Below are 20,848 nucleotides of genomic sequence, written 5' to 3'. Positions count from 1 at the left end.
TATTATAGACTTATGCACATTTGTACATAATAAAGGGCTATATAATAAGTACCGACTACGTCTTGTAAACGTTGAGTTCACCTGTCGTTTACCATTTTTGCAGAAGTAGGTAAATGATATGGACTCTGACAATAGTGTTAAAAGTATACGCCACCCTAAAACTATTCAAAAAGTCAAGACATCTCGATTTTGTTTGTTAGTATTTATAACAATCATAGAACTCTTCATATTATATTTCTGATAAATGAGAGATAATAATATCTACCTACCTAAGTGAATTTTCAATATAAAGTAATATATTAACCAGACAAACGTGGTAAACTATCAATAAAAAATGATTGACAATTATTTTTTTAACACGAAGCAGAAATGCGCGATTGTGCAGCAGGTGATTTTTCTAAAAGTAATAATAAATTATCACTATACAATAATATTATAATATACTATGACAATAATAAATTGATACAAATTCAAGGAAGCTCCACTATTGCGACCCAACCCGGACTGCGCCCAATGCATCAGCCCCGCTCGCCCACTCCTTGCTACGTCACTGCAACTGACATAATGAAGAAAAACGTTATTATGCATAATATAGTTATTTAAATATTGCATCACCAAGGAATATTAATATTCAAGTTGACAAATACATCAATATTAAATTTAAGATAGTAGGTAGTGACGAAACTATGGATGCCTACCCAACAAGTTAGGAAGAGCTCAATCGATGGAAATGAATTATACCCTGCAATAATAAAAAATATTTGTAATACTATGTAAGAGTTAATAATTTACTTACCTATGTATTTTTTGAAAGTTTAATTTAATTATTTTTTAGTGTTGTGACTTGTAACCCTGGTGAGTCATTCGCCCAGCGACATTTTTTATGGCATACATTTTTTACCTGTGCTATGTTTACAAACTACAGGTGTGTGAGTGGACAAGACACAACAAAGTGGTCAATTGGGAGTATCTATCTGAAATATCAAATTTCGTTTACATTTCATAAAAATATGACGTCTTTATGTTAAAACAACGTATTAATTGTGTTAAATAATCATTAATACGTGATTTAACTCTAAAAGGTAAGATTTTATCGCCTATTTCAATTTTAAATTACGGTTCTTTTGTTAAAACAATAAAGTTAATAAAGGTGTGTGTGTGTAAAACTTTTTCGCACCAGACAAACTTTACGTAAGATGTTTATTCTTTTTAAAATATGTTGGTTTTTAAGTTTATTTGGACGATGTATGGTACACCTCTTCTATAACATAATTAACATAGGCGTACGTAAGGTATTTTGACGATATTCCAGGTAAAAAGTAGCCCATAACCTCTCAAAACAGTGCTTTGAATTTATTTGTTGGATTGATTCCTTCTGTTTTAATGGATAATGTTAATAATTGTACTGTGTTGATGCTGCATGTATTTATACAGAATAAAATATCTTGTGATTTCATCAATACTATTATAACGTACCTACTTACATAGGTATCTACAGCTACTTTCAATGACTTTTTTTGATTAGGCATGCAATTCAGTTTCAACATAGACTAATAGTTTCAACTTTAAATAGGTCAAAAATAATATTTTAACGGCTACTTTTTTTTGCTATTACCTATTTTTAAAAGATTGCAAAGTAAAATGAGAACACCGATTTGAAAAATATACCCAATTATGTACCTACGTGGGTATTCGTCGAGAAAAGCGAATTCATTTAACCTTTTTTTTTTTAAATCATACGAAGAAGATAATAATAACTACTTATGTGATGATTTATGTAGGACTGGATGAATATCTGTGCTGATTTGGAAGGATGAAACATATAAGTATTTAGGTAGATAAGATTCATGTTCCCAACAGTATCAACACCAGTGGCGAAGGGTGGGGGTAGGTTGTTAACATCCGAGATAAATATATTCCGCAATAAACTATGTCAGTCATACGTATTTGTTTTAATGGAACTAATAATACAATTTGCAGATGGTGCTGATTAGTTTTTAAAATTTAATTAAACCCTGTCTCTATAAAATATCAACAATAATGCCATCAAACCATACAATATAATGTTGGTTATTTTATAGATATAATACTTATTTTTATCTATTGTCGTTTGGTTAAGCAGGGCTTAATGAATAACTAAACTAACCAATTATTCTTAATTCAACGAAAACAAATAAGTAGGTATGTATAAAAAAGTGTGCACTGTATTGTCGAATCGCCCATAACATACCAAAACTATTATGATTTGGTTTAGGCAAGGTTTAATTATTTTTTTTAAACTTAGATACTATGTGACACCATCTGTAAATAATTGTAATAGTTATCATAAGTTATCATAGTTACAATAAAATCAAATACGAATGACTGACAAAGTTTAATGTACTTACACTATTTATGTCGGATTTTAACAGCCTACCTCCATCTTCGCTACTGATCAACACTGTACCTTCTAGTCATCAAAGCTTATCAAATTTCTCGAGCTTAGGATATCAGGTAGGTACAGTGACGTCCCGTGGGGGTAGGCAGATTGAGCGTCGCCTGGGGGCGGCAGTTACTCGGAGGGCGGCAAATTGAGGAGAATCCACAAATATTTATAGGAATAGATACCTAAACTTAGTAATAAAGGAACTATCTTTCCATTAAAAAAATCAACTCACTGGTTGGAAACAAAATGTACCTATTAATTAGCATAAACGGTTTAACAGGACTGTATTTTTTTTCGTCGGGTTCGCGATGTCTAGTTTACTTCCGTTGTCTTTGGACATCACACCTTGATGGCCAGCAATGGCACGTGCAGGTTCACGAATTATATTTTAATTATAGGTAGGTACATACTTAGGTACCTAATTAATTTATCCACATATTTTTGCCAGTCATTCGCGAGTTTTGAAAGTTGTCAGGTGTATTTTTAAATGTATCTGAAACCGTGGACTCGCAATATTGTCTATTGAAGTAGAGATGACATTTAAATTAAATTTTGTGGTACTTACATATTTTGTTAATAATGTATTTCTTAGATATTGAAGTCATGAAAGGATAATAAAACAATACTGTATAGTGAGGTGGCATTTTGACGCTGCCTAGTGGCGGCATTTTGTCTAGGGACGTCACTGGGTAGGTAGATGCCTTAACTATTGAATTTTTTCGTTTTATAGGTAGCAGTAGAATTCAAGTTGTCTGTTTATTTTTTTCAGAATGTTGACTCCCAGAATAGAGATTGCTTTGATAATACTCACATTGAGTAGTGTGTTATCAATTGGCTGCGGTCCTAGTTTTAATGGGAAATGCATTTGTGGACTCAGACAATACAACGATCGCGAGCAATATGTCGTGAATTGTACAAACCTCGGTTTTAACAACACAGACATATTGGAAACACTTCCCAAAGAGACAGAAGTTTTAATATTTTCCGGAAATCACATACCCGAAATGCCTTGGAATGTATTTGGAACTCTGAATAGCCTTGAAAATCTAAAAGTTGTTGACATGAGCAATAACGGAATTCGAGAAATAAAAGGGAAATCTTATCACCATGTGCAAAATGTTGAAAGGCTTATCCTGAATCACAATGAGCTTGTCATATCACCTGACGATAATCCTGATGTAAACCACCACCATCCGAGAGTTCTGTCCAATTTTGTTAACCTTCTCGAACTCCATTTGACGAATGCATTTGCTGATAATACTGATGCAGCTCTCGCAAATGATCTTCACGACATATTTGTCAACAGCAATCTGACAAGATTGCAGAAATTGCATCTGGAACAAAACGAAATTGTGACATTCAGAGATCGTCGGGTTTTCTGCGACTTACCAGAGCTTCGCGACTTGCATTTGGGTGACAATTTATTGACTGGTCTCAATTTTAACATCAGCTGCTTGCTCCATTTGAGATTTATAGATCTCGAAGATAATCAAATAGAGACTTTCACAAAGCACGAGTTGACTACGATGGATAAGATAAGCTCACGAAAGGGAAGAGAAGATTCTTTGATACTCGATGTACGCGGTAATCCATTCTTGTGTGACTGTTCCATTTCGGATTTCCATTCTTGGGTGAAATCAACCAACGTAACTGTCAGGCTAAAAGAGAATATTAAATGTTCGAAGCCAAAATCGTTTTACGGAAATAGCTTAATCAAATTAAAGGTTACTCCGTGTAAAAGGGCAATCATTTTAAACGCGCCTACCAAAGGACAGAAAGCCACAATGGGACTTCTAATATTTGTGACATTGATGATGTTTTCGTTATTAATAATTTTGCTTTATACTAGTCGGTATCAGCTGCGTTCAAAGCTTTCCCCATTAATCGAAGCCATATCTAAAAAAGTGCAATATACAACCATAAAAAATCGTGATAATATTGACGACATTTAGTTGGGAAGACATGTTTAGCAATGTTATAAATAATTATCTATATTCAAAATTATAAATTCTAGTTACAGATTCAGTGATAGTAATCATAATTGAAAAAGGTTTTGAATCGCCGTCTTTTAAGTCAATGTACATACAGTATTAATTATTAGGAGATGACATATTTTTATTGTAAACGAGGTCGATAAATAATTTTTAAGTTTTTTTTTCGAAAATTATACAATTACTTAATCATAACCATATTATTATAATACCTATTTCAAAAATATTATTCATTCATCTTTCAGACTATGCGTTATATTATAACACATATTGACTGTGGAATATTTTCAAATAAGAATCTTGTAAGAATCTAATATGACAGTTTATTTTTATTGCAGTTAACTATAATATACGTCATACAATATATTAATAACATAGCCAGTCGTCACAGGGCATAGAGTATACCTACCAAGGTTTTGAAACTAGGCTCGGTTTATTACTCAGATCATAATTCGCAAGAACACACAGGGCACCGAGTGTCCTAAAATATTAAGTACCCACCTACAAATATTTAATACGCGTTTTTTTACGTGACAAACTTAAATAGATATAATTTATTATGAGAAAGATAATATGACTTGAAAATAACATGTGATTGTTCATCCCACATTTCTCCATACTCAATATTTGAAACTTGTGTCCACACCCATAAATTTAATGTAACACATTTCTCATTATTTCTGTGTTCCCTGACTATCTTATATTATCATTTGAATTTATATTAGTACTTATGTACGTACTTCCAGGGCTGGATTTATTATATGGTTTAATGGGTTATATATAGCCTGGTCTCCAAAACTGTTAAGGACTCCAGAGTCTTAAGTCAGGAAAACATCAAATAGAAAAAAATGCGCAAATGTGCGAATCTCTAGAAAAATATTTCTTAACGTTTTTCAACCGCGAAAAATTTCTTTCCTAAATAAAAGTTGAGAGCTTTTCAAAATCATGTTAGTACCGAAATTTATAATGGATAGTAATGCTATTTATTATATCAAAAACTATAAAATGTCCTAAGACCTACTTAATATTTCAAGCGACCCGATTTCGAGTCGCGATCATAGGTTAAAAACCCCTGCTCTAGATTCTAGAAGATAGGTGACCAGCTCTAAATATGTTACCTACTATATCTTATATCGTTTTGAAAATTTTTCAGTGTATACATTCAATTAATTGTATAAATAGACTAAATGTTATTTTCCAGATTTTCACAAAATAATTAAAAAATATTAATGTAATATCAAAATTATTGCCAATGCCAAGTAGGCTTATTCTAATGCCAACAGAGTCTAAAATGATAAGTGATTTTGTATTTTGTATTTGGGGAGAAAAAAAAGGCAATATAAAGACGATTAAAAAATATGGGCTACTTACGCCTTTAAGTTTATTTTTGGGGTCCAATATTTTAATAGCTCATTGAAGCGAAAATCCAGCCTGCGTACTTCATTCAATTGAATCAAACATGTATTTTTATTGGCAGTACAATAAAAACGTATTAGTTATATTAATATGTATCTTGTAATGAGTAACTACGTAGAATGGTGTCAGATCCTTGTAGCAGTACCATTTCGAATTGATTTCGTGTGGCCTCAATGCCAGAAGAATCTGTCCTTCCTCTACCTAGTTAGTTATGTTGATCATAATATAATTGATACTAATTATTATATTATATTATTATACTCATGAAATACTACCTAGCTAGGTAGGTAAGTACATATTATTATTATGTAGATTATTATATCCAGAACCTAAGAATATTAATATTGTAATCTCTTCATAGTATATTAGTTAGGTTATTTTTTATAAAATTAATTAACACTCTTTCTTATTCTTATTAATAAAACATTATTAGGTGTAAAAACATAATATAATTAGATAGCTACCACTACATACTAATAATTATTAGTACATTTAATATTGATAGTACCTATGATTTGTGTTTCCAGCATAATGTAATAATATGATAAAATAAATATATTTTCAAAGTTGTATAATTTAGTATACTTATGAGTGTATTATTTATTTACATGATGTTACCTATCATTTAATATTGTATAATATGTGAACTATGTTTTTTTTTTAAATTTTAATTAAGTATGTCTCATAAAGTTTGATCGATGTACGTGGCGGCAAAGAACTAGGGACCGAGAAGAGTGGACGGAACTAGCGGAGGCATTCATCAAGCAGTGGATCGACCCTGGCTGATGATGATAATTTGTACCTAATAATATTTTAGTGAGTTACTTATTCATATTTATTTGGAATTATGATTAATTAATTTGAAGACATTATAAAAGTGTAAGGGGCCGTTCATATATAACGTCACACCAGGCGGGTGTGGAATTTTGTTTCGTACTATTGATTTTCTAGCATCGTACTTCTAGTAGGTACTTTTCTACCTACCTAATTCAACCGAGACCATGCAGTCCGCAATATTGCGATGCATGATATTGTGTGACATGCCTACGCCACTTATGCATAAGTAGTAGGTAGGTAATAATTATTAGGTAGGTACTCGTATTGGTGTTATACTTTTAAAATCGAAGCGTTTATTAAATTCAATATCTTTGGTTATGGTTGTATAATTATAGTATTTTTGTGTTATAATTTTTGGGCCCGTGTAGTAGGTAACAGTCAGTGTACCTACACTACATCATGATAATACCTACCTATTTATGTACAACGTACATTTTGTACATAACGTACCTACCTACATTGTACTATAATATAAATATAAAACAGAAATGCACATGAATATTACATGAGTTTATGAAAGGAAAACTGAAATTAAATCAAACTAATATCCCGCGATCAGCGGTCAACGCGTAATGATTTTGCCATTATTTTTTGTTATTGTACAATATGATAGCAATAACTGGCAGCACTGTTTTAAAGAGATGACATCAGTGCTGCCATATCTACTGAAATTTCAGTAGATCTACTGATATTTTTTGCCAATATACTGAATTTTTGATTTTTTTTCAAATTCAAGAAATCTACTGATATTTGTGTTTCTCCATAATTGTAAGTTTACTGATGATTATTTAAATAATAAACTTGAAATGATTTACGTATAATCTTTTTTAATGTGTTACACTTCTAAATTGACGAAGAAAGCATTGTTACTCTACCCAAGAGCGCCATTTTACCCATTAATATCATCATTGTTTACAATAAATTAATATTATTAGTTGTTTTTATCCTTATTAGTCTTAAATTATATCTAATATACTACATTTTCCAAAATCTACTGATATTTTATGAAATCTACTGAATTTTTTTTCAAATCTACTGAAATTTTAAATTTTGACTTGGCAACACTGGGACTGGATGACATTATTGTCTATGGCAGCATTCTTCAAACAGAATAGAACGAGAAACTGAAAAGTTGAATGTTAGATAAAAAATAAATACATAATTATCAGCTTCTATTTTGATTGACAGCGTTCATTCGCATTTCTTGAGTTAATAAACTAAGCTTTTCACAATGTCTTCTTTCAAGGTAAGCAATATACCAACCAAAAACCTTACATATTGGATCTTCTAAGTTTTTAGCTGTGACACTGTTATTGTTTATATATTTTTAGCCATTGGATTTGAAGCGTGAAGATTTCCGAAAGTATTTGGAAAAAGCCGGGGTGACGGATGCCTTTACTAAAGTATTGATAAGCCTCTATGAGAAACCTGAGAAGCCCGAGGATGCCTTAGACTACGTCCGAAAACATCTTGGAGGTGACACGTCGGAAATAGAAGCAGAATTGGAGGCAGCGAAGGCCAAAATAGCCGAGCTTGAAGCAGAGATTGCAGTAGCAAGACTCAAGTTGGACCCTCCGGCGGAACCTGAAAATTAGATATCTACAGTTAAAATGCTATTCTATCAATCCTGGTAATGTTATGTATCTATCTAACTATTGGCTTACAATGATTTTGATTTATTTATCTTGTGTTTATATATTATCATATTACAAAATCTGAAATAGCTATGTCTCTACCACAACTTCACAACTGTTATACAATTATATAACATGACGTAATAAACATTAAATGCCTTTTAAAGACGGTGGAATGCATCCGGTAGCTACTGTCCAAGCCTCGTTGGGGTGTATTATTCATGACTAGACCTTTGAGGGGGGGAGGGAACCGCCATTCATTGTGTGTTTTCTAAATGCTATGAAATTGTTTTCCAGTCTGACACAAGGATATATAGACTTGAGAAACTCTTCTCTTTCGATTGATGTATGAAGACATTCCCAAATAATATGATCTTTTCTTAGGTCATGTCCGCCCCTTATCTAGAGCATATGAACACCACACGGCGCCTCCAAGAATCCCAGTTTTCTTGTATCATTCCAAGTCATGCCGACATTCCGTAGCTACGCTGTATACACAATATAGATGGTATTTAGTAGCCTTCCAAGACGCCGGAATCCGGTTGACTTGAAGGACAGGTAAGCCAGGATGAAGTTCACTTCAGGCGTTTGCTGCACACAATGAGAGGCTGGTTGGTTTTCTCTCGAATCTCCTCATTAATCCTAAAGTCATACCACTGCATACCCAGTGTTTGTTCTCGAAGCTCAGTCTACGGTTACTCTGAGCCTTCGCAAGATGCCATGATTTGCTACCGTATAGCAACACAATCAGAATGCAAGTGTGAAATAGACGGCATTTGGTTTTATTGCTATCTTGACATGTCATCTATTTGAAACACAAAAATGATATGTCCGTTTTTTACATAATATGTGGTGTAAATTTACTTCTTTGCAACAGTAGTTGTAAATCTATTTATAACAAATACTGGTATAATAAATACTGCAAAGACATAAAGTATTTCTAATGCCTACTCCACACCAAAATACATCCGTTTGTGAACGAATGAGCATTCTATTCAAACTATCAATGAACATTTATAATTTTTGGTGTAACTGTTTTTATCTATTTATTTGACTGCGGATGGAAAACACATGCGAACCTTCAAGTGTGTCTATGTTAGGGGGGAAATTTTTTAGTGTTTAATCGATAATAGGGACGCAGTTTTCTGGAATGTTATTTTGATTAAAGCACGCAACTTTGTATGATGTAGACTTTTTTTAACCTTGTCTGATCCTAAAAGATCATGTAGAAATGGATGTTAAATCACTTGCTCAAACTATTCGGTCCATACCTTGGTGCAAACGCGCATTGAAAAACAAGTGATTTTTTTCACCAGACCCGGGACCCACGACATTGATGTGGACTATTACATTCAATTTAATAACAATGTTTGCAGATGTCGACATGTGTTTGAAAACTTCAAATAAATATGATTATATATGGAGATTTGTGATAATGTTAACAGACATTTGTATAATTTGTTCATGGACAGATGTATCTGGGTAAGGACTAGGCAGTATCGATCCATTATGGATTATTCATTTGACATAATTATTTAAATACCAAACAGATTATTGTGCTAAACTTTGAAAAAAAAATGGGCTAAAGTTAGACTGATCACCAAATTACCAGGATATTTATTTTTCACGGCTAGTCATTCAGTTGCCATTGAAGGTGTTGAGAAAAACGAGTTCTCAATTTGCCATATTATTTAACATTATTTACTTTTTTGTACTCAGTGGAATATGTTTTGATTGTTGTAATTTTCCATCATGTATACCAAAAGCAAAAAGTAACTGCAAAAATTGAGAGATTATTATGCTAATAGAATCAAATTAACCAATATAACATTTTTAACAATAATTTCTAAATTTAAACGTGACTAATTTTTACACTTTATACTTACTCCAGGAAATGTTTATTTATTGAAAGGCTGCTGAAGTAGTACAATAGCGCGTATAGTTGTTGTGAAACACATATATGTGCATGTGTTTTTAACCATAATATAATTGAAATTTAATATACTATACGCACTTGCTATGCACTGTCAACATTACATTCATAGTTGTATTCATCGACTTACGACACATTTGTTGTAGATGGCTTAATAAATAATGAAAAGCGGTTCATTTGTCAGGAAATTGTTGTTCATGTATTCCATATTGGTGAATTTTTTTTTCATTTTTATGAAAATTACAATATGAAATTTCCTCTTATATTCAGCCCTCCACGATACTACTGATAAAATAGCAGTGCCATCATTATTTATGTGTGTACTAACATTCCATGTTTATTAAACTAAAATTTAATACATAGTATGAGTGTAGTCTTATTAAATTAACCGCTTGGAGATTTTTTTTGTTAAAATGGGGATTTGTCCTTACATTCTCAATAGAAACTGCTATATTCCATGCAATGATTATACATAATATTCCTTTAGGCTAGGGGAGACTGCAATGGTACCAATATTTAAATGTGAATTCATATTTAATTATCAAGGTGTACTATTGCGATAAATTATTGTAGGTTTTAAAAACATATTCGCATAGTGGTCGATGTACTTAAAAATGTTTGCTTCCACGCAATAGTACTTTGAATAAATTAGTTACGAATCTGTAAATTAGACATTAAAACAGTATCTTGCAATTGGATTTTAAATTTTGATTGCTGCAATGAATTACAGTTTGGATGAGGCTTTATGCTACTTATTCTAGGTGTACCAAAAAATCCCATTACATAATGTATAAATTAAAAGTATTAACACTTCATTAGTAAATATTATGAATAATTCTGTTGCATTATTGTCAAAGTTGTGTTTAAATTCAACGAGATGTCATTTTCATATTGTTTAATAATGGATTCCAATAAAACTACTATTTATGTTAACATGTTTTATTCTTTATTGAGTTTTTATAAATGCATAATTTAAGAATAAGTTATAAAAATGGTTAAACTTATGCCGATGCGTGTGTTGCTAATTATGTGAATCATTAAAACAAAACAGGATAAATAATAAGCTAATACGCAGTTGAGAGCTTTTGAAAATATACCCCTCATTTACACAGAATAATAACTGACAAATGAGTTTTCACTGCCATAGATAATAAAAACAAAATATTTCACATGGCTAACAAACGATCTCCAAAAACTGCATAATGGTGAAAGTTATTTCTTTGAAGATTTCGTTTTATGGATAAAATTATTACATTATCTATCTATAGGTTACACAAGATAAATGATAAGTATTATAATCATTATTTTTAGCACGTTAGCAATACGTTACGAATGATACTTTCGACTTTAAGTAAAATATTGTTGTGTATTTTGAATTTAATTGTTCTTATTTCGATGAATTGGCATAATTTAAAAAAAATATCACCTTTATAAATACATAATTCTATGTAAAAAAAAACACCATAAGTGAAACAGTGAGTGTTAGTAAATACAACTGTTATATTATTATAATGTGTTTAGAAATAGCTCTGAAGAAATTATTCTAAAATTTGATTATTTAAAATAACAAATGAGAATTAAAAATGACTATGTAGCAATGATAATACATAATTTAACATAGGTACACATAAATTTTTAACATCCAAACAAATAATAATATTGACAATTTAAGAAACGATATTTATTTCCTTCGTTTAATACATCTTCATTGTTTTACATAGTTTATTGTGTAGATCATTCAGAAACTAATTTGGGTTAAGAGTTAAATCGAGGGTTTTGCAACATTTGAATGAATGGGCAGACATCCGCCTCGGATTAAAAATTTGGTTATCGAATCAGATGATTTTACGTCACCAAGACTTTGCCTTTATTAGCTTGGCGCTTTGTGACATCCCAATTGTACACTCGGGCCATGCTCACTTCTGTTGTAGTGACTTGATCTCTGTAAGAAAAAATGAGATAAGTCAATATACATCAAACAGTATTATTAAATTGTTAATCTAATTAGGATTACCATCCATAGGTTACAATAAAAGAGTTCACTGTAAAATTATAAATGTTGATACAGAAATTATTCAGTAGAATAAAAAAATCCTTAATTTTCTTTTATATACATGGTATACAATCTTTTTTTAACACTAAAATAGGACATGAGGCCCAATGACAGTAGCGTAGAGGAACAGTTATATAAGTAGTAGAAGTAAAACAATTGAACGAATCGAATTATGTAAATATATTGTGACCTCATCGGGAGTCGAATCCAAAGCTCTCGGATGAAAAGCCAGTGCCCTACACAAGCACATAACGAGCGACTCTTCTAGCGTGTAATTGAAACATGTCATTTAATTAGTTCTAACAGCATAATTGTAATTAGTATCGATTATCTACACAAATAGGAAGACGAGCAGCATTGAAAATGTCTTACTATATTGTTCAAAGTTGTCAACTGATGTAGTGATGCAATACTCGCAATTCAAGTAGCATTGTCTAAATTAGTGGTTTCCAAACTTTATGTTACTACGCCTCCCCTCCTTTTATTTCATTACAGATACCTTTTTAGATAGTCAACAATGTACTAATACAAAAACGAAAAAAATATATATAAAAATAAACAAGGTTTCTACTTATATTACATTAATTTGCTTGTCATGCGATGGATGTGCTTCTTTTATTAGCACAAACAATTTCAATAGTAGTCAATCCAAATTCATCATCGTTCATTAACAAATGGATTCTGTCATGGGCTCCATATCCTAAAGCTGGACGGAATCTTTGGCGGACCTACCTACCTACCTACCTATCGCTGAGGTTAAGGGCAGTGTGGTGTTACCTAAATTATACACGGGAGTTATCATTTAAGTATATCAATCATCATATAGGTATCACATCAAATTGCAACGCACTACCACATATTTAAAATATTTAATAGTCCTGAAATAAAGCAGTAACTATTAATAAAATAATATGAAAAGCGCATTAGCAAACTAAACAAGAACTCAGTAAATAGATTTTTGTTTGCTTCAATATATCTGGCGCAGAAATCATTTAAAAGTGGAAACATGGCGAACTTATTTTTCTGTAATTTTGATTTCCAAAGCTCCAATTTTTTATGAATGCCTTCACTTTGTCTTTTTAAATCAGTGAATGCATTAGTGGTCCTTGCATTGATTTATTCACTCAACCAATTTCAAACAAATAGACCAGCTTAACAACAAAATTATCGTTTCTAAATAAATTTCAACATTATGATTTGACGCTTTTATTTAGCACGCTTTATAATAGTATAGAAGTGCGGTATTATAAAATTAGTCTCCATATTTTCAGACAGGTTTGCAAACAACCTTTTATAGCACTGTATTTTATGTAGTTTATAACTAGCGGCCATTGTATAAACTATGCATTTGCAAACTGCATACCTGTGGCTACATTAATTTATTGTGTTAAATTTTGCGCGCCTCCGTTTGCAACACTCCGCGCCTCCCAGTTTGGAAATCGCTGGTCTAAATGTTGTGGACAGCTGTATGAGCGGTGGGTGCATTTAATCAAATAAACCACTGATGGAGCAACCATTATGTAATCATTTAAAGATTATATTACATAACTGTTCATTTTATTGCGGAGTTTTCATGCTTTTACCAGCAGTATATGTATCTACGTCAATTAATAAATATTTTAAAAATTTATAAGGAATTGGTATTGTAAAAATATTAGCACTTTTGATCGCCAAAAGTGAAGTTGCCATGTTATTTATTGATTTGCTAAATTGTCAACTGTGGCATTGGGATTCATAATTAGAGTTTTACATAAATACGATACCTTTGCATTATTCCCATAAATATTGGATTTTAATTGCATAACCAGAACCTCCAAATATCGGGAAAAAGTGATACATAAATTTCAAAGAGTACATTTCACTTCGACAATTGACAAGTGTCGGTAAAACCTTATCTTTATTCTGATCAAACAATACATAGCATGATATTTTCAATGTTCAGTTTCTTATTCACATATTGGTTATGATATAACATAATAATATATAATGTCGCTGCGCCTTCAAAATCGGCTATGTGCATAAATTTCACAAAATAGGTTTTTTAAACCAACAGTTTTATAATAATTCTTTTTGTACTAAGGTAAACATTAATGATTATGATAAAAGGTATTCTGGAATTACTTTACAGGCATTATAATTCGCATTGTTTTTAGCCTCTCCTGTAGAGTTTTGAAAAATACACAGCCGATTTTGAAGGCGCATCGACGATAAGTAGGTATAATTGCTACGTAGTAATTTGTTGAAATACCTGAGATAGTCAAGATCGTGTTCAACGTAGCCAAGATTCCTTTCCGCATTCGCCATATTGGTTGCCAGTAATTTTTCTGCGTCTTCTAAAGAATATTCTAACATAACGTTTGCTCCAAGCCACAGGCAAACCGTATCTGTAGGGGGGACAGTGGCCTACAAGAAATACAAGAATCAATAAGAAAATGTTGACCATAAAACAAATTAATAACTTAGAATTGTATCCAATGTTTACAGAATGGTTTCTATAATTTTGAAATATTCTATTACATACTGTGGTGTTCTTGTAAAGTAAATTGAAAGAATATTGGATCAGGTAAGTTTTTTTAAAACTTTTTAAAGCAATCTAGTAAATGGCTCAGCTATTAAAAGTAATTTTGGTCCAAAATATACAATCCCAAGAGAATTTCATGTGTGTTGCAGTGAATGAATTTGATATATTCATTACTAAAATTTAATTACAAATATTTTATACACAATATTAATAAGGCCCTTTCTGCGTTTTGCAGAAAACATTGTTGTCTTTGTGGACGACCCAGAAGACCTTCAAAACAGGATGCAGGAGCTTGCAAATGAAAGTAGGTTTAAATATAAATGTCTCGAAGACAAGTAATAAAAAAACTGCTTTGCCAAAACAAAACCGATCCTCATCAATGACGCTCAAATGAAGCAGGTCAACAGCTACATCTATCTATCTTGGACAACAAAAATGTCAATTGACGGGGTGGTAGTGTTTAATCAATGTGTGTTACCAACGTTCACGTATGCATGTGAAATGTAAAAATGACAAGTAGCGCAATGTGGCATGGAAAGGTGGATGTTGGGTATAACACGTAAAGATTGTAAAAAAAACCAATGGATAAAGAAGTAGACAAGAGTACGCGATATGATATAGGTCACTAAGTAAATGAAATAGTAATGGGCTGGACATGTTGCTTGGCGCACAACCGCTGGACAAATGCTATTAGTGGTAACCAAGGCGCAATAAACGCCATAGGGATGCCCTCAAATCCATTTATATATCCTCAATCATTGGATATAGATGAACTCATAAATTTTAGTGGATGTACGTGGTAGAAAAGAACTAGGGATCGAGAAGAGTGGAGGGAGCTAGGTGAGGCCTTCATCCAGCAGTGGATCGACTCCGGCTGATGATTTTTAGAGGCCTTTTTAGATACAACTATTACCAATGTTAAAATTGATACTGGGTATGCAATTCATATTATGAGATGTTCTGCCTACGAACAAGACATTCATTACAACAGTTGAATCTCGATTATCCAGATTTCTTTTTGATTACCACTTTTGTATAATTATAAGATAAATATAAGATTAAAATGGTTTATTCTGGAAGAAAAATAGATGCTTTTATTAGTTTTTCAAAATGATACAGATTTATTGTTATCTGAACTATCTTCATCCTCAATTAGTTCAGATAACCAAGGTGCTAGAGTTTGTATTCTTTATGCTGGCGTGCGGTTTCCCCCCCGCTTCAGCATCTTAACACTGCGTTCCATCCCATTGAAAACTTGCAACAATCGAACACGATGACACAATGCTTTCCGTCCGCTCGTGATATGACGTGAACGCCAGCATAAAGAATACGGACTCTAGTGTATGTCTTTCAGTGGTGATTACAGTAACGTGAAGGCCCCAGGCACTGTCTGATTTTGAGCTACCCTATAATAGAAATTTAGCCACTAACTTTTATTCATTTAATATTTTATTGCATATCAATTAATTTACGTTAACATACTAACATTGTGTTTATTTGTTCATATTTCCATGGATATATTGATAAGTTACAAAACAACAACTCTCAGGGCAGCTGTTTGTACATTTGGGTTTCTGTGGTAAATCAGATTATATATTTTAGGATGTTTTTAAATTTTAGTAAAATGTTTGTAAATTCTGAACAAACTAAAATTTAAAAACATTTCTGATTTACCACAGAAAACCAACCTTACAAATTGTGTTTTTCGACTTATTAATATATTCACACCATACAAGGATTATATGACAGATTTACAGCAGGCCCCCTTGCAAAATTTAGTTTGTGCAATAAGCTGCCAGAGTCTTCAAAATATGGTAATAAAGTTGTGCTTTAATGATTCATACATCTAAGGGGGCTTATGATGCAAAATCTAAGAAAATCGACTCGTAAAGCCCCTGTGACTCCCCACAGTTCGCCACACCGCTTTAAGTGGGTTTTGTATCTTAGATTGTCAAAAAAAAAGTTTTTGGAACCATTCAAGAAAGTTAGTGCCTCCTAAGCTTCAAGAAAATCACCACTGAACTGTCCTGTTCTGACATCAAAGATGAAGACAGTAATACATGTTAACAAACTCAGAAGGCAATTTGAGCATTTCAATTGATTACAAACCTTCACAAAAACTTGTTCGTTTAGCAAAAACTGTGTTTCCAATTCGTCAGTTCGGGTCTTCAGCATTTTTATCATATCTAAGGATCTATTGAGATCAGGTATTTGTTGATGAAGTCTTCGCCGTTTCGATATCAAATTATATTCCATAAATTTATATTTGCTGTGTTGTTCGTCAAGACGTTTCAAAACTTTATCTACTCCATCTGTGTTATCAGGCAATATCATGAAGGCATCAACATCCTCCTGGAAATTAAATAAAAAAGCGTAGATATTAATTTCTAAGATTACAATCTAAAGGTGTGGTTTCATTATGTACAGCCTTGTTCTGATCAGTGGTTTCAAAGGTTCCACACAGCATCAATGTTATGACTTATCAAAGAAATTCCTAGGGTGCATTTTCATATTATTACTCAGGAAATACTCAGTACAATAAGTCCTCGACTTGTGTGAATTCGTACTTATACTGCTGACAGTATGTATTATCACGACCATAACAAAAAAAATGCATGTGTAAACATGTATTAGCGTGCAAATTACAAGATTGCATCCATGGATAAAAAAAGTTCAGAAGCTTCTGAATTTTCATGTGACAATTGGACTGTGTGATATCTGCCCCTGCGCAGTAGAATGATAGTGGCGAACCTGACGGTAAAAAAACAATCAACAACGTGCAGACTCATTTTGAGGTTAACCGATTTTCACGATCTGTCAAATAGTACCATACAATAACATTGCTCTCGCCTACTATTGAATAATGAGATTGGCGTGACAGTCAGCACTTTTATGTATAAACAATTATTATCACGATAGTTTAAAATACACACTATTGGTGCAAGTAGTATGCGATTTAAAAAAAATGTATTTTGTGTCATTCTACGACTAAGTTCGAATCATGGATTATGTAAAAAAATCGGTATCAATGCAATCTATGCTAATTACCAAGAAAAGAAGAATATTAATAGAATAAATAATTCTTAATATGGATAGATGATAATATACACCAACAAAAAATTCCAATGAACCTTATGCTCATACAGGATAAAGTCGTGAGTCTTTTTGAAGAAGTGTCAAAATGATGATAGTGGTGATACATTTACTGTAAGTCACAAATGGTTTCAACGATTTAAAGGCCGTAATAAACTACACAACATCAAAATAACAGGTGAGGCTGCCAGTGCAGATACAGAGGGAACTACAAATTTCATCAAGAGTCTAGCAGAAATTATAAAAAAATTGTTTTCTTAAATTTATGTGGGTCCATTTTATTTTCACCTATCCTTTGAAACTAACAGATACCTATTACTTATTAAAAAAAATGTATGATTTTAAGTTTAAAACCTTCGGAACCAATTAATTACTGTACTCTGATAAAAATAAAAACGAGCGCAGATTCTAAAACACGTCGCCCTTCTGGTGACTTCGAAATACACACAGGTGCAGTTCTTCTATTTATACAACGACTATGGCCCATTTTGTGTCACGTTTTTTACTTTAATTGCTGTAAAAGGAGCAATTACTTTACGGTTAATAATTTCGCCACTTAAAAGCTAAATTCAGAAATCCAATGGGGTTGGCGATCTGTCATAAGCGAAACGCATACCTCCATGGATCCCAGGGAAATAATAATTGGATTTTTTAAAATTAAGAATGTTTGTTTCATGTCATTTTGAAGATTCTTAATGTTTTTAGTGATTTTTCTTGTAATTATAAGCCGAAGCAGGTACTGAAAAATGTGACGGCGGATGACCATCTGAGGTTAAAATGTCACTTACAATGAAATCGGCTTGAGGTATTCCGGCGTACGACTTTATTTCCTCATTGTTTGTCGAGATGGAATTCTCTGTCGCCATTGTGATCGCAATTAAATAGATTTGTAACTGGATTATTCAGTGATAAATAATGAGGATATTCCAAGACAAAACCATGCGAAACCGGAGATTTATTTGTCTATGAATGCGATTTCTTGGTTAGCTCAGTGCTGCCATCAGACACGATTATAATAATATTATTATACCTAATACATTTTCCAAATTTCCAAAATTTATTTTATTGTAATATTATATTTCCACGAAAAATGCACGTGTTGACTGCGGAATATTGTGCGATTTTTTCATAGTGATTTTGTCTTTTAAACATCCAATTGAAAAAAATCTCTTTGGGTTCGATACTATATCCGATACAATCGAGTTTTTTTAATTTTTAGAGTCGCATTGAATTGTTTTTTTTTGCTTTTACCAAATGGTGGGAACATAATATTGGGAATACGCCATATGGAGAGACCTGACCATTTTCTATTGTGTATAACTGTATGAACAGAAACATACTTTTATACTTTTTCACTGCCAGCCAAATTTTAGTATTTTTGGTACTAATACCGGTATTCAATACAGCTCTCGAAATGGAATTTTTTACGAACCGGCGCGATCGATAATTTTCTGAAAATATTAATATAGTTATCTAGTTTTATGTGTGTTTATAAAAATAAGCGTGTTTGATTTTTTGATGTATGGAAGCAGACAAGAGTACGCGATGTAATAGACGTTGCCAAACAGCTGAAATGGAGATGGGCGGGGCACACTGCTCGCCGAAAGGACGGCCGCTGGACAAATGCCGTCATCCAATGGTACCCAAGGGGTACGAAACGGCCACAGGGTCGCCCTAAAAGCCGCTGGGTTGATGAACTGGTAAAGTTCGGCGGAAATATGTGGCAGCGAACGACACAGGACCGAGAGAGTTGGAGAAAGCTTGGGGAGGCCTTCATCCGGCAGTGGATTGACCCCGGCTGATGATGATGATTCTAGCTCAAATAGTAAAATTATTTTTCCACGAGACGGAACGACAATGCTGCCGATTTTACGACCCGGAACGGCGCTCCGGTGCGCTCCAGTCCATTTCGAGCCCTGATTCAATAGGAAATACCAAAATATGCACCGGTATTAATATTTTCATTATGTATTGAAATCCCTACGTATGAATGTAGTTCGAATGTAGATAGGTATTTACTTACATAATTATGATAATAATGAATGTAGAAAAGTAATATGGTTGTATAGGTACTTCAAGAAGGTAGTGAAAGGAATATAATTATATTATGTGGTATACAATAAAATTGCGATTTCCAGTTTTCAAATTTTTTATTCATTTTTATTTAATTAAATGTTGTTATGTACGTATTATAAAACGGAGAGGTCAATACTGTACAAGTTTAGTTTATTTTTTCTTCTCAAGTAGATTTATCTATTCTGACGGTCTTCCTCTCTTCTTCTCCATTCGATTTATTCCCTAGCGTCCGGTAATCCCGCAATCCATTAAACGTGAAGCGTTTTCTCTGTGCCTGTTCCATAGTATGTATTTCTTTTCTTTGTTGCATAGTCTAGCATTTAGAATAACCCAAGTAACCTGACTAATCCCTAACTATAGTTAATAAATAATAAGTTCGTAGTGCGGCGAATTCATCAAAATTTTTTAGTTTTTTTTTTCAAATCGAATCCAGGATATCTCAACTTTTTCTCCCAACCTTTGTTATATTTTGCTTTCATTTTATAAATAAGTTCGTTAATTTCGTGTTCAACCTCTGGATAGCTGTTGGTAACCTTCTCAATGAACATGGGGCAGCAGCATGGGGGTATCGGGGTGGTACTCGAATATTGCAAAAACTGAAATTTTAAAAACATAATATTTTCACATCCGCTCAGTAGAATACAATTTTACAAAATTAAAATATAAATTCAGCAATTTACATGATTGTTATTTCATTGTCACCCCATTACCAAGCTACAAAAATAAACACTTATATAAAGAGACAGGATCCTCTTAAGTGGCGCACCCAGGATTTAATATTGGGGGGGGGGGGGGCAAGGAGGAGAATGTAAATTAGTCCCATAAGCTCGTTTTCTTCTTCACAGCCTAATTTCTCGTTGTCTATTGCA

General features: G+C 32.6%; 3 protein-coding genes across 3 annotated transcripts; 2 read left to right on the top strand and 1 right to left on the bottom strand.

The window, feature by feature from the left end:
* The first annotated feature begins 923 nt into the window (after positions 1-923).
* LOC147075731 (trophoblast glycoprotein) lies at positions 924-5,890 on the top strand. Its single transcript, XM_085942021.1, has 2 exons — positions 924-1,082; positions 3,195-5,890. Exon 2 carries the CDS (start codon positions 3,196-3,198, stop codon positions 4,375-4,377), a length of 1,182 nt encoding a protein of 393 aa, XP_085798147.1. The 5' UTR covers positions 924-1,082; position 3,195; the 3' UTR covers positions 4,378-5,890.
* Positions 5,891-7,766: 1,876 nt separating this feature from the next.
* On the top strand, positions 7,767-11,169 carry LOC147075730 (c-Myc-binding protein). The gene is made up of 2 exons (XM_085942020.1): positions 7,767-7,915; positions 8,001-11,169. The coding sequence occupies exons 1-2, from the start codon at positions 7,901-7,903 to the stop codon at positions 8,262-8,264; spliced, it is 279 nt and encodes a 92-aa protein (XP_085798146.1). The 5' UTR covers positions 7,767-7,900; the 3' UTR covers positions 8,265-11,169.
* Positions 11,160-18,874, bottom strand: LOC147075729 (prefoldin subunit 3-like). The gene is made up of 4 exons (XM_085942019.1): positions 18,692-18,874; positions 16,920-17,162; positions 14,538-14,692; positions 11,160-12,178 (listed from the first exon to the last, which is right to left on the bottom strand). The coding sequence occupies exons 1-4, from the start codon at positions 18,767-18,769 to the stop codon at positions 12,082-12,084; spliced, it is 573 nt and encodes a 190-aa protein (XP_085798145.1). The 5' UTR covers positions 18,770-18,874; the 3' UTR covers positions 11,160-12,081.
* Positions 18,875-20,848: the final 1,974 nt, after the last annotated feature.

The sequence above is a fragment of the Rhyacophila brunnea genome, unplaced genomic scaffold (assembly GCF_057557595.1).
Source record: "Rhyacophila brunnea isolate RB1 unplaced genomic scaffold, BYU_Rbru_1.0 scaffold_14, whole genome shotgun sequence".
In the NCBI taxonomy this organism is placed as follows: Eukaryota; Metazoa; Arthropoda; class Insecta; order Trichoptera; family Rhyacophilidae; genus Rhyacophila; species Rhyacophila brunnea.
Note: the sequence above shows the minus strand (reverse complement) of the source record. Positions and strands in the feature narration are given on the sequence as shown.

Coding starts and splice junctions, on each gene's coding strand:
- LOC147075731 (XM_085942021.1), top strand. CDS start 3,196: ATGTTGACTCCCAGAATAGAGATTGCTTTGATAATACTCACATTGAGT.
- LOC147075729 (XM_085942019.1), bottom strand. CDS start 18,769: ATGGCGACAGAGAATTCCATCTCGACAAACAATGAGGAAATAAAGTCG. Junction 14,693..16,919: donor ACGAACAAGTTTTTGTGAAG/GTTTGTAATCAA, acceptor TATTTCTTGTAG/GCCACTGTCCCCCCTACAGA. Junction 12,179..14,537: donor CACGATCTTGACTATCTCAG/GTATTTCAACAA, acceptor TTTTTCTTACAG/AGATCAAGTCACTACAACAG.